The sequence below is a fragment of the Solea senegalensis genome, linkage group LG19, assembly GCF_019176455.1.
Source record: "Solea senegalensis isolate Sse05_10M linkage group LG19, IFAPA_SoseM_1, whole genome shotgun sequence".
Taxonomy (NCBI): domain Eukaryota; kingdom Metazoa; phylum Chordata; class Actinopteri; order Pleuronectiformes; family Soleidae; genus Solea; species Solea senegalensis.
The window spans coordinates 16,296,394-16,311,055 of NC_058038.1; the positions used below are offsets into that span (position 1 = coordinate 16,296,394).

At 39.9% G+C, this 14,662-nt stretch overlaps 1 protein-coding gene across 1 annotated transcript; it reads left to right on the forward strand.

Annotated features, from left to right (window-relative positions):
- Nucleotides 1-107: 107 nt before the first annotated feature.
- Nucleotides 108-14,384, forward strand: LOC122785696 (zinc finger CCCH domain-containing protein 7B-like). The gene is made up of 23 exons (XM_044051599.1): nucleotides 108-274; nucleotides 721-788; nucleotides 896-932; nucleotides 2,243-2,440; nucleotides 4,108-4,266; nucleotides 5,963-6,043; nucleotides 6,834-6,893; nucleotides 7,172-7,226; nucleotides 7,376-7,548; nucleotides 8,317-8,929; nucleotides 9,508-9,560; nucleotides 9,641-9,734; nucleotides 9,864-10,025; nucleotides 10,290-10,504; nucleotides 10,674-10,774; nucleotides 10,859-11,040; nucleotides 11,173-11,258; nucleotides 11,520-11,686; nucleotides 12,204-12,309; nucleotides 12,452-12,560; nucleotides 12,798-12,934; nucleotides 13,055-13,224; nucleotides 13,622-14,384. Exons 2-23 carry the CDS (start codon nucleotides 730-732, stop codon nucleotides 13,800-13,802), a joined length of 3,198 nt encoding a protein of 1,065 aa, XP_043907534.1. The 5' UTR covers nucleotides 108-274; nucleotides 721-729; the 3' UTR covers nucleotides 13,803-14,384.
- Nucleotides 14,385-14,662: the final 278 nt, after the last annotated feature.

Sequence of the window (14,662 nt, forward strand, 5' to 3'; positions counted from 1 at the left end):
GGTGTGAACCAGAACCTCACAAACGGTTAACAGCAGGGGGCGTCGTTAAAGGGCCAGTGCAGAAATGTGCAGTTGCCTTGTGGGCGGGGCAGACCGGACTGCTACTGCCACTGTTGAGAATCGAAACTTAGGAGACTACACTGCTTTCTTTCCTTCTCGCCGTGCGGCTTAACACCTCTGCATCTCGGCCCGACACAAACTTTCCGCGTCTTTTCCCAGTACGAAGCGCCAAAGTGCCACAGTTTGGGTTCAATGAACCTCCTCACTTCACCAGGTAGGTGTGTTGTGTTTGGAGCCATGATAGCGGGGGTTCGTGCGGGGGCAGGGGGCATGAAAGCTGGGTGTTTGAGGGCTCCACTCAGGCCCAGTAAGAGTGTCTTCACGGTTTGTGTGGAAGATCGATGTTTGCTGCCGTTAACCGGGAGATACAAGCTTCACTTCACAGCTACCTTCAACTAAGGCCGGACGATAGTTCCGTACCAATATATGTGGCGATACAATTCTTAAATATCAATATAAAAAGCGTCAATATACGTTGATATAAAATTAATAAACTTATAGACATAACACACAACTGCCCTTAACATTTTACTAAAGAGATGTGAAATGTTTTCTGTAAAGAGCAGTATACATTCCTGTCCACGTCGCCTAGCTCTAATGTCAACATAACACCGGTGTATTTATGTTAATAATCCACTTGTGCTCTTGTCTTTCTCTCAGTGAAAAAGCATGGACCCTGCCAGACTCAAACGCAAGCAGGAGATAGGCAAAGCTCTTGCGTTTATACAGTGAGTTGACAGCAAGTGAAACCAGCCCTGACTGATATAGACTCGTTTTCTTGTCACCAAGCAGTGTCACTAATTTGGAATGTAAAAGGTTACTTCTTTTGTTTCAGGTCTTCCCTGGCTTATCCAGAGCCGGAGCACTACCAGGTACACACACAATGTTGTTATTATGTTACTCTCCACTTGTTTTTCCTCTTTGCACTCCTTTGCTTTTGTGAGTCTTATTATCAACAGTTAGTTTGTCCTGACTTGCTTTTTGTAGTCTCTCACTGAAACCCCTCTGTCTTTTTCCTTGTCTACGGTATTACATTTGGACTGAGCCTGATGGTTTCCAAGTAGGGCGTAGTGATTTGAGGAAAAATATTTATTTGCAACATTTTGTCTGTTTGTATCCTTTTCAAAAATAGAAACAGACATTTCTCTCAAATTTTGTTCTTAAATTAATCAATTTTCATAACCTTTACTACAACTAATCGATCCACCTGGCAAGTGAGATGTTATCTAGATGCTGAAGAGCAGGATTATTGCACAGGTGTACCGTTCACAGTAAAATGTGCAATTCTTTCATGCAACAGATGCCACCCATTTTGAAGTAGTGTGCAGTTGTCATGTTAACTGTAGGAACGTCTACCATAGCTGTTGTCACCACCATAACCTGCATCTGACACAGTGTCAGAGAATTTGGCAAATTTGCATGGAATTTGCATGGAAGCTGAATTTCTGTTTCTAAAGAACAGAAACCATCTTGGGGAAACCATCTTGGTATGCCGCCATTCATTTGCTGCCATCACTGCATTTTATGAAATTAAAACAGACCTTAAAAATTGAAAACATCTTTAAAGTGAGTAAACCTTGGAGGAATAGTAAATGTGTTGCTGTCAATAAGGACTGCATTTAACGATTATTTTCATAATCGTTTAATCCGTCAGTTATTTTCTCGATTAATTGAGTAATCATTTGGTCCATAAAATGTCAGAAAATGTGGATCAGTGTTCTCTTTCGTTGTCTTGTCCAGAAACCAAAAAATATTCAGTTTGAATGATTTCTTTGTTACATGGAGCAAAGAAACCAGGACTCACATTTAAGAAGCTGAAAAATCAGAAAACTTGCTGTAATTCCTTAAAAACTCGGACTGATTAATTATCAAAATAGTTGACGATTCATTTAGTAATCGATTAAAAATTGATAATAGACTAATTGTTTCAGCACTACTTTCAATATTCATTCCTACCGTTTAAATCTCTTATTGCATAGTATTGTGGCATTTGGTTGAGTTTGATCATGATTATCTTATCTCATTTTGTTGTGGCCTATCTTGAGTCTGTTTTTTTTCCTGTAACCACTGACCATCCTTTGTGCAGACTATCCTTGCACATGAGCACTGTGACCACGCCCAGATTGTAAGACCATTCATGAAACTTAGAACCATATTCCCTTCTTTCTTTTCCTTCCCCCAGGATTTCCTGACCCACTTGGTGTGCAACTTGCTTGATGAGGGCAACATCTTGTTCAAAGATGGAGAGTGGGAGCAGGCAGTGAAACAGTTCACCGAAGGCCTGAATGTCTCGTACTACGCCGTGGAGGAAGCCATCCTCATCCCCGAGGCTTTGCTGGAGAGCCTGTATGTCAACCGGGCTACTGCTTTCCACAGCATGGTGAGCTACAAAAGAAACTTTCATTGAGCATCAGTGCAGTTCAGCACAGACACATAAAAGTCTCATGGAATATTGATTCACACAACAGTGTATGGACACTTAAAATACAAAACTGTAAGTTGACTCTTACAACTTAAAGTATATATTTTAAGTGCTGTATAAACTAAAAATCAAATACATGAAATTGGTAATTAAGAACCCAAACTTGTGTAAAATCGAAAATTTAGTAAACTTACATAAATGATTAATAATCAGCTTGTTAGTTTGATAATGATCAATCCTGATTATTCAAAGATGGTGAGCATCGGCCCATTTAACCTGTGTCTAATAATGAATGTGATGTAACACACAGTAGTACAGTTATTTGCTATCACTGAGGGAATTTTTCCAGCTAAAGTTTAATCTGATTGAGCCACATGATTTGCTACTTCACATTAAGCGTGACAATGACTGTTAATACATTTGCCACCAAATCTTTTATGATGTCTCTTAGCCATTGTTCCATCACATCAACTCTATGGGCTGGTTAACTTTTTCCACTTCATGGTGGATAAGATTTCAGCAGAACCAGATTACACAGAAGCGTTTAATGAATCTAGATCAAGGAGAATAGATGTGAACAACAGAAGATAAATGTGTAATGTCTCCCCAGTCTGAAGGTTAACTCTACGTCAGGCTGTATTAAAACTGCACACATAGATTTAAAAACTACAGTTACAAGCAAAGATTCTATACAGGACCATGTATCATATGCATGTTTGAACATGAATCTCTTTCATTTATGTCAATATTTCATGCAATCATTTCCCTCAGGAAGACCAGACATCTATCCTCTTTCTGTCTCTCGCCAAAGACTCAGCCCCTTATCGTTATGACCTTGGCTGCTTATGGGAACTGGTTAGCTTCACTGTTTCATTAAGTCCAGAGTTATTTGAAACCAATGAACTTTAGCTTTTAGTGCTCACTTGTGTGTGTCCTGTGAAAACACTGATGTATCATCAATAATTTGTGAAATAGTATAAATCACGTGTTGAATTTTGAGAAATTGGGTTGGACTTTCCTTTTTCTTAATCGGCAGAGTAATCAACAATGATATGATGGCAAAATAGCAATATATATGTGTATAGATAGATAGATAGTGATATTTGCAGCTCTGGTTCAAATTAGTATGGGTGTTTTACATTAAATGACTTTGTAGACTAAATAATTGATCAGGAAATAATAAACTTCAGACTTCAACAATGTGGTCATTTCACTGAGGCAGCTAAGGGTTCTTTGGCTGCTTATGGCATTATATCCAGACAAACCCATTACTGACAGAGGGTCAGTACAAATACTTACAATTACACTGTTAAAAAATAAGAATGACGTTTTTCTTTTTCTTTTTCTTCAAAGTGTTATTGTAATAACGCAACAGGAAGAGGAGGAGGTATTAAGAGAACATGGAGAAAAACTCGTCCTCACACTTGAATTAAGAAGCTGCCTCTAAAAGCAGTGTTGCACTTAAAAGAATGTGACCTGTACTAAATCACTTAGATTTAGTGTTTATGAGCGGTGCAAGGCCACATACCAAGGGCACACTCCTCAAATCGCCTTTCCTTTCTACATTCCTGGGCTTCTCGTTTGTAGTCTTTTTACGTTGTCCACATTTGTCTTGTTTTCCACAGGGGGAATATGATCGTGGCGTGCAGGACTGTGACCAAGCTCTTGCGTTGTGTAAGGAAAGCCACAGAGCTCTGTACAGGAAGGCACTCTGTTTGAAGGAGCTTGGGAGGTACAAGGAAGCCTACAACTGCACCACAGACTGTCTCCTTATCACTCGACTGGTAAATAAAAGAAAAAATTGCAATTCAGATGACCTCCATACAAACAAATCTGGAATAATGCTAAATGCTGTTTTCATGCGTAGGATGACCGCTTCACTGAGGGAGAGCGTGTGATAATGGAGGGAAGTTATCACTTTGTTTGACAAGTTAATTCTTGGCCTGTTTGGCCCTGTTCTGACCTGGTATTAACGTCTGTCCTTGGCGATCCAATCACATGTGGACAGTGCCAAGTACGACTGTTCACACCAAGTGTATCCTGCATGATTCCTGTGATCACGTGTGATTGGTTTTTCACTTCACTTGTGCTGTTCAGATACAAAAGTTATGTCCTGTTTGTGAGAACAAAATTATTCTTTTAAAGAGTCTGACTGAACAGATGTGTTTGTCAGTGTGTTTGACAGTCAAGAGGAGCCGAGTGGTTTTAGAAACAAGTCTATTAGCTTTGGATTGAATTTTTGAATGTGGCCTTAAAACAGATGTAAAACAATAGTGTTTTAAACTTGATGAAAATGCAGTTGATCTGGTTTAAGTGTTGAACTTCTGCAATCAATTGCAATTAATATACCATTAATAGTTCAACAGCCCCAGGTTTTTGTGATGAGGATACATTGGGTGCATTTACATCTGTACTCCTCACTGTCCACATGCAACTGGATAACTCAGGATGGATGATAATACCAGGTCCAAACAGGGTCTTAACAAAAACTCACTCACAAACAATTATATCAATGGAATACAATGTTTCCGGAAAACAAACTCTTATTTTCTTTATACTTTAGCGTTCAAGTAATAATAATTCAAAGACTTGCAACTGAAACATTGAACTCTGGGTAAATATCTCTGCTACAAATAATTCAAGGACTTAGCTGCAGGGTCTGGCGTCTACCCACAATTGGCTAACCTGTGTGGCAGCCAACGTGCAGAGTTTCAGTGCGTGCATCATCGTTTAAAATCTCAATGTTAATTTGCACATCTTTAGAACAACAACACAAAATGATCTTAGACGATATATCTTGCCCACCTCTACTCACAAGGTCCACTTGCATTGATTTTCATGACTATTACAGTGTTAATGGGTTTGCGTGATTCACCCTGACTGATATATCTGACATTTGACTGGATTGTTTGCCTTGAAATGTAGTGGATGAACCCTAACAGCTTTGAGGAAATTCTGAATTTCATTTAGCGACAACGGCAATTCAACAAGTGTCATTTACTTTTGATTAAACCCAAATACCTGCAGAAATGAAAGTACCCTCTGGTGGAAATTGGAACACCATCTTTGACACAATGTTTCAAACGGATTTGAAAAAAGTTCATTAGGAGTTGAGTAGAAGTTCTACATGCAGTGTCAGGGTTAGGGTGTGAAAATCATGTTACAATGACAGTATTATTAGTTTGAAGGAACACACAATGACAGGCTTGTCCTTCAGTACATGCAGCCTACACCAGTATGCAACATAGAAATTACAGTCAGCCTGTGTTATGAAAGATATAAGGTCACAAAGGATGCATGTCTTTACAATCTCTTCTTGAAACAATGTAATGATTAATAAATGTTAGCATGCCCCAAAAAAATTTAACTTGATGGTTTAACAGCATGTTGGTTTGTTAGGATGCTCAATGCCACATGTCACAGACTTGTTGTTTGTGTACGGAATCAGTTAATTATTGTTTTTTTGTTGATTCTTGACAGGACAAAGATGTGAATGAGCTGGCACAGCTGCTCGCCGTCCACCTGGGACTTAAGAACAGAAAGCCATATATCAGCACTAATGTAAGTATCGGTGATGAGTATTTCTTTGGTTTATTTATTTATTGGTGAGGTGGTAGCTGGGTATTCTTCACTTCTCTCCTTCACTTTCAAGTGTGTTGAAAAACCTATGTAGCCTTCAGTTAACATCATCCTGATATGAATATAAAAAAAATTCACTTGAATTGAAACAAATGAAATATGTATTTGTCTTCAATTTCTGCCAAATTAAAATAATCTCACCCTAAATCTTACTCACGAGACCATTAATCAAAGGATATTGTCAAATGTATTTGAGTAATTTGGATACCAGTATGAACCAGCCAAAATAAGGAAATACCTTAAAAATATAATTTTTTGTTTTATATTTAAGATAAATTCAGTTACAGTAACATTAACAGTGAAGGAAAAACACTCCCTGCTGTCATATTACCTGTCTTTATGTAATATGTCAAATGACTCAGTTTTGTTAATTAAAAAATTAAATTCAGCCCTGTGTATGTCTATAATCAGCTTTATGGTCAAAATAAAGCTGATTGTTTGAAAAAAACTCCGGGGCTCCATTTTAGTCTGGATGATTTTTGGAAACAATGACACAGTTGACCCACTTCACTTCCTGATTGGTTGTGATCAGCGACTTTCTGAAACTAATGGAGATGGAGTCGGCTTCCTGTTTACACTGGCATGTGCATGACTATTGTACCTGAATATTTATGTGATTTTTTTTTTTTTATACCACCTGAGTATAGTGGTACACATGTAGTCTCCATTTACTTTGCATCTCTTATGGAGTTTGTTTCCTTGCCTCTCTCAGGACCATGTACAAGTGACGAGAGGTGTCACCAACAGAAACACGACCACTGATGCCAACAAGGCAAGTCCCACACAGCCTCTATAACATTCACCACTGTACATGAAATAATACTTGAAAAACAAAACACATGACTCTTACTAAGCACAAATCACTAAAAACATCTGAAAACCTTTAAGCTGACAGAATTTGCCTTAGACAAGTGTTTTCTTTCAATGATTTATTTATGTATTATGGTTTTTATAAATGCTTTCCTGTGTTGAGAAGTATTTTTCTTGGGTTATTACTCATCATCTCAAATCCTCCAGATGTTCATTTTTTTTCTTGCTTCTCACCTGCAGGTGTCTGATTCTAATTTAGGAAATGGTATCAATCCTCTGAGCAGCCTTGCACCAGGTGTGAACACTTGACTTTAACTTATTATATGAAAGTATACAGACAGCATGTATGTTTACATCTTACATTATTATTATTTTTCTTTTACATACATATGGCAGGTCATATGTAAATTAATATCTAAATATATAATTTTCTGCATCTCTCAGTCAGCTTTCCCAGCATCCCTCAGTCCACCATTCCCTCCATATCTCGCAGCTGCCACCAACCCGCTGTCCCCTCAGTGCCTCACAGAGTGGACATTGTGGAAGACTCTGAGCTGATGGGAGACGACTTGGACAGCCTGCTTGACTGCTTTTCCACCCAACAGGAGACAACTGAGGTAAAGGAGTTTGGTCGTATTCACACAGATGACTGATCTGTGTGATAGATGGACAGTGGACAAACTAGCCAGAGCATCCATTTTGCATAACCACACAAACTAAGAATAACATCCTTCCTGTTAGAGGGAGAGCAAAGAAAAGAGTCCTCTGTTTGTTGCAGTCTGCAGTTTCACTATTAGATGTCACAGAGGGTCAATCCCTTCTCACCCCTCACCCCTAAAATTTAGCCTTACCTCTTCCTGTTGTGTGTTCACATGTAGGTGTAGCATGTCCAAATTGTCCAGATTTTTCAGGGGCACACTGAGATTTTTAGCAGATAAATCTTATCCAAGGAAACTAATATATATGATACCCTTAGAAAATACCACACACGACAAAACGAGTTTGTGTTCTCTTACAGAGTATTCCCAGGCATTGAATAGTCCACAATTGCTCACAGTTGCGCTATAACAGCAGCTGATAATTGCATTCTTCCCGGCAAACATATTGCATTTACTTACATGAGGATGTATCACTTTCTTAAAGTGTCCCATTAAGAAAGTGTCCCATTTCTTAGGGCTGGACACTAACCACTACTGCTTGTAACTCAGTTCCAGAAGGAAAGAGGTCAGGCCTAATTCTTGCACACTGGAGCTGTAAAAGTTCATGTCACTGGAGAAATGAAATTAGAATCCTCTCGATATTTGGCAGTGTTTTCATTTCTACATCGCTAAAAACCTTTCAATCTCATCATCACTTATTTTGTTGTCTTGCTCTTGCTTTGTCAGACTCACCACACTGACGCAACGCTCTCAGATCCCGGCAGAACATCCACTGACACACACACAGTTCCTGCGATCCTGCCTGCTCCAACACCACAGCTCCCCCCGGCCTTCTTTAACTCAGCCATCAGCCAGCTCAACTCCCTGGATTCTTTTTCAGGTGGCGGCCATAGCACCACCACAGCAACACTGGACATCCTGGACGACATCTCAACCTTGCAGGGACTGGACGTCTTAGACGACTTTGCTGGAGTTGATGCAGCTGTGCCAAATGTGGGACTGACCTCTACGGCACTGGAAACCCTCAATGGCCTTGATTGTCTTGACGAATTTTTAGATGCAACGCCCATTGCTGCTGCTACTGAGGAAGTGAATAAAATCAAAACAGACTTGGATGTGAAGAACAAGTGCCTTAGTGATTCACTCGATGACATAGAGCCTGTGATTAATCTGGCTGCTCATAGTAGTGATGTCTCAGTGTTTGGTGTAAAAGCAGTGGACCAGCTTGACTCCCTCGATGTCCTTGACTCGTTTTGCTCAGTGAAAGGTGTTGGGGCGGTTTTACCAGGTGTCATTGGAGGAACAGGCCTGGACTCGCTCTCTGATTTCAGCACGCCTGGTGATTATGATTCATTGGTGATTTATTATTATAATAATAATAATAATAATAGCAATACATGGGGTCTTTCCTTTTACCTAGGTTGCTTTGACAAATTTTTTTACCTTGTGCAGATCTACTAAAAAGCCTTCTCATCGTGTTCTATTGGAGTTTGAGCTGAAACTAGTCTGGTCTGATTGAGACCATTAACTCCTAAATATTTACTGACATTATAAATCGAGTAACCATTCAGATTGAGTTATTTTTGCAATCAGTGTAGTCGCCCCATGGTGACTAACTGCTATTTTATCCTACTCCCTAGGTTTCACTTTTCAAACTGGAAGACTAGGTCCATTTTTAAATACAGTCTAGGCCCTTCAAAGAAGGAAAGTAAGCCCTTTTTCTACACGTCATGGTTCATCTATGAATTTAACTTAAAAGGAGGAGCGATATTGTGTGTACAGTGGAAAATATTTGGCAAATTTCAAGCAAAAGTACTCCTTTTAAGACCTTATACTTGTGTTATGTTTCAGCCCATTTAGCACAGGTATTCACAATGTGTAACTTGACGTTCTCTTGCTTCTCCTCATGTATTCCAGGCTCTCACACAGCTGTAGCCCCAGTTGCACATTCTCCAAAGAATAACTATAAAGTAAGGCTGATAATCTAGCTTTTCATTATTATTATTTTGAAAGCGGTAACTCATGTCTTATTTTAATTGTGGCCCTGAAGGAGAAGAAAACCAAAGCTGGGGCAGCAGGTTCTAACCCTCTGTCCTCCACCCACGAGTTCCTGCAGGCCTGCTCGCTCTGTTTCCCTCGAGAAGGTAAGGTGGCAGTGTAGTTCTGTATGAAACTTACTGATAAAGTCCTGTCATGTTTACAAGATGCAATCACCTCCGATGTTTCTTCCCATTAAATGTATTTTAATATTGAAGAAAATCATTTGTTTTCAGGTCAAGGGATCTATTCATACGTTCACAAACCAGACCTGGTTCACATCTGCAAGCGAGACATTCTGTTATGTAGACGAAAGGAAGGTCATCCTTCAGAGTGGACCCGAGTGAGACCAATTCCTCCTTGCACATCCTTTAAAGGGCCCTTTGTCCTTTGCCGGGGTAAGGATCTCAAAATCATACTCACACGTCCACAAGTTATTTGCAGGGGCTTGATAACAAATGCACAGAATAAAATCCTTAATATATTGATGTTTTATAGTTTTTGATAGACTTTAGGACTTTATAGATGGAATGTAATATTTGTCAGGATATCACGGGTGAAGATGACTGCTCTCATCATAAGATGGTTGGATGAATTGCAGACGACCGGATTAACGTCACTGTGTTCATGTGAGTGAATGATGCATTTTCTCACGCATTCAGAGCTGCTGAGTTCTGGGGATTTGGGTGTGTGCAAGTATGGAGAGAATTGTACATTTGCCTACAACCAGCTGGAGATCGACATTTGGACAGAAGAGCGTATAGGGAGGCTGGACAGAAACCTGTTGTTTGAAACAACAGCTGTCAAACTGGATCCCGCAAACAGCATCATACGCCTTCTTCAGGAACACAAGGGCACATTCATCTTCCTCTGTCAGGTAAGTGAATTAAGGACTTTTGATATATACAAGGATTTGGTGTATTTATGTGGCAGTGTAACGGCACCACACACAGGACTGGTATATGTACTACAGCGTTTTGGGAGTGTTAAGGTTAAGAAGAAAGAAGATTTTTGCTTCTTTCATGTTTCTCTGTCTCTCTCTTTAGGAGTGTTACGACAATAAACCTAGAATCATCAGTAAACGCTGCAGAGACAATCACACTGTCTGCTCTAACCTGGATGCTCGTCACACTTTTGATGCCAATAAGTGAGTGTGTTTGCAACATGTTTGCTCATTTCACTCATCTGTGACCTCTGTAACTCGTACCATATTTCCTGACATCTCCTTCAGATGCTTGGCTTTCGTGGTGAGGACCCACAATGTGAACTACAGGAAGGTCCGTCCACTGAGTGTCCTGTGTCATTTGGATTTGTGCTACAACGCCATGCGGTACGGCTGCCAGAGAGAAGACAGCTGCCACTATGCCCACTCCATCATAGAGCTCAAAACATGGAGAGTGCAGCAAGACACAGGTGCAGTGGAAGGAAATTGTGGAGTCGAGAGCGATTGGCATTCATTTCTTACTTCGATAATGAGACCAGAGGACAGGAGCAGCGTGTAGAGTTTCACTTGTATTTCTGTATGTGCATCTGTGTTATTTACAGGTATTAGCCCTGAGGAGATCGTGAAAGTAGCCATACAACATTATGAGAAACAGGAGCAAAACGCAAGCAAGCAGAAGTGCAATAGAGTAAGAAATTGTTTCTGTGTGCTCTTATTTTTCTAAATTTAACAAGCATGGTAAAACAGGGACATCCCTCCCATGACTGTCATTGTCTTTGCTGCCTGACATTTTCCCCTTACGTACATTTTTATGAAGCTATTAGAAAGCATAGTGTATTTCTATACAGATCTATGTAATTATTGCATTTGTAATGTTTAAGATTATTGTATGGCTCATTCTGACAGGTGTAAGTGATTATTGCGTTTTATTTTTGTCATATTGGTGCAGTTGTTTTTGGGAAGTGGAAGTAGTAAACAGAAAGGAGGAGGAGGTGGAGGAGCCAGAAAAAGTCTGAACATGAAGTTGAAGCTGGCATGTGCTCAGTGCTGGCGGGATGGCCAGATCAGTGAAGCAGATAAAGCCCTCAAGTACTGCACTGCTAAGGCCAGGCATACGTAAGTAAAACAAATAAATGCATATATTTGCTTAGTCTTATATGCGGTTAATTAAATTTGTTAAATTACAATGCTTATCTTTGAACATAGCCATGTCATACTATCAGAGATCCAGGTGAATCCCAAGTTATAATTTTGACTTTAAAGCCTAAATACACTGAATCACAAGGTCTAGGTCAAGGCAGGCAAGGCTCCCATGATGGTCTGGGGGCCTGTCCAGGGCGTACCCTGCCTTTCACTCAATGTCAGCAGGGATTGGCTCCAGCTCTCCGTGCAACCCTCATGTGGAGGATTAATTTTAACACCTGGTTTAATCTTGTCTTAATTGTTCCTCTTATTATTAATATTATTATACTATATATTTCCTTGTAATCCTTTTAATTGCCTGATTTCATTGACTCATTTGTTTTATCCTGGTTCAAACCCGCAAAAAACACAAAATTTCTTTGTTCGTGCTATGTAAACAAAGTTGATTATAATTTTGTGTGTGTGTCTCTGCTTATGACATCACTTCCAGGTGGACTAAAGACAGACGTGTGCTGCTGGTTTGGTCTTTAGAGAGAAGCAAATGGCTTCCTGTGCGGCCATTGCCTCATGCAAAGAACTTCCCTTTCCATTATGATGTAAGTGTGCTCCACCTCCTGTTGTGCAAATATTTTTTTGTCAACTATGCTTAATACATGACAAATTAAATGTGCACGTTTACCTGTTGTCTGTACTGCAGACTGTGATCTGTTTCAGCAGTATGAGCCTTTGTCTCTGCAGATGTGTGGCCAGATTTTAGCAAAAAAGAAATGTAACTTCACTGGGAACTGCACCTTTGCTCACAGCCAAGAGGAGAGAGAGATGTGGACGTATATGAAGAATAATAACTGTGAGTTATTGAAACCACTTTACCGTTCAATATAGAAAACTTGCCTCCTTTTAACAAAGTCTGGTTTCCAGAGCTTGTCTGTCTGGTCTCGTTTTGCCATTTGGTGATTCATTGTGACATGACAATGAGATACAGCATTGGCTCTACAGTGAAGATTAAAAAAAATATAACTGAAAAAATGACTCTTAATCTTACTAATCTCGTTTTGAAATCATCTCCCTTCATGTGCGTCTGTAGTGCCAGACATCCAGCAGGTTTATGACATGTGGCTGACAACATCCACTCAAAACCGTCATGCAGATGAAGCCACACTCACCCAGCCCATCCCAGAAGAGAAATCTATTGTCATGCCAACTGACTATGCTGAACTGATGGTAGGCTTCCTTTTTTTTCATTTCCATAGAGTCAAACACAAAAAAGAAGCTCCACGGTCACCAAAGCAAAAATCATTGACTTTAAGATGATAAAAAGATTGTGTGTGCTTTGAATTTTAGAGTGGATTCCACTGCCGTCTGTGCGGCAGACACAGTAACAGCGAGCGGCAGTGGCAGCAGCACATCTCCACTGAGAAGCACAAGGCAAGAGTGTTCAGCTGTGAAGGAGAAGATGAGGCCCTGACATGGAGCTACCGCTTCCCTGGAAAATACTTTGAACTCTGCCCCAAGTGAGTCCTTCTTCTGGAGCAGTTTTGGGAGTGAGCTGGTTCGCGATACTGCAAATATTTATTTACCGCCCTACAATGTAAAGTTCTTTTAAATTCTCTAATAAGAAAAACATTTTTTTTGCTCCTTCTCCCACCAGGTTGCTATCAGTTTCATTACATTACATGTCATTTAGCAGATGCTTTTATCCAAAGCGACTTATAATAAGTGCATTTAAACATTTGGGTACAAACAGCAGTTTCCAGCAATATCAAAAGAAGAGACTATTCAAGTCATTGAAAAAACACACAGGGTCCGTAGTTGGTCAATTAGCAGCTAAACAACTTGATATACACCTCACAGTCAACAGAAAAAAGTTTGAACTAATTACATTTTTGGCTTCCTGTTCATGACCAACAGGATGAACGGCCGCTGTCCGGACGGCGTGAGCTGTGACTATGCCCACAGCCCGGAGGAACTTCAGGAGTGGAACGACAGACGTGATTTTCTTCGACAGAAGCTGGCCAAGGCCAGAGAAGATATGCTCGTCATGCCTGATGATTTTGACTTTGGAAATTACAACTTCCTACTTCAGGACTGAGAAATTGAATTATAATTTCTCTTGTGAGCCACAAATGTGAGCTTTTTTTCCTGCCAGACTAGCATATCAGTATATTAGGTATTTTCAAGAACCACGTGGTGGCGTAGTACCTAGCACTGCAGCCTCACAGCGAGAAGGTCGCTTAGTTTACCAAAGAATCACTTAAAGTATGACAGATTTGCTTTCTCAAAAACCATGCAGCATTTACTTTCTCTTTGTAAATGTATTTAATTTCTTCTTTCTCACATCTGTTCAGTGAAAACAAAACAAATGACTCAATACAGCAAAAGTAAGACTTGGATTGATGCTGATGAAAAACACAGCAGACAAACAAACTGAGCATTACACAGCATTCAGATGGTCAGTATTTAGCCATACACTATACATGTGTGTGATTTAATCCTTGTGAAGTTTACACACAAATCTTTTTTTACTGCTTTGTCTTTACTTGCCTCAAAATATTTCGTTCCAATGTTCATAAAGAGAGGACATTAAATTACCCCACAAGTGATTTGTCACATTCTAAATCTTTATCTCAAATAAAAATATGCACTGTTCAGTTCCAGGACAAGCAAAGATGTACAATGTTGATGTGATATTTTATCATAAGAGATTTGGTAATTTAAACTAAATCAGAGGAGTAGGGTTCGGCAGCAAGAAGACCCGGGTTCGAGCCGGGTTCGAGGGTTGGAACAAGGGCCTGGAGTTTGGGTGCCTCCTTTTTCCTCCCACAGTCCAGAAATGTGTAACATGGGAATTGGGTAAATTGGACACTCTAGATTGACCTTAGGTGTGAGAGTGAATGGTTGAATGGTTTTTTGTCTCTATATCTGGCCCTGCTGTGGACTGGCAAACTGTCC

What these genes read in the sequence shown, in the direction of transcription:
- LOC122785696 (XM_044051599.1), top strand. Translation starts at nt 730, where the DNA reads ATGGACCCTGCCAGACTCAAACGCAAGCAGGAGATAGGCAAAGCTCTT. An exon ending in AAAGCTCTTGCGTTTATACA is followed by an intron (nt 789 to 895) that starts GTGAGTTGACAG and finishes CTTTTGTTTCAG; the next exon opens with GTCTTCCCTGGCTTATCCAG. An exon ending in CTCCAAAGAATAACTATAAA is followed by an intron (nt 9,561 to 9,640) that starts GTAAGGCTGATA and finishes GTGGCCCTGAAG; the next exon opens with GAGAAGAAAACCAAAGCTGG.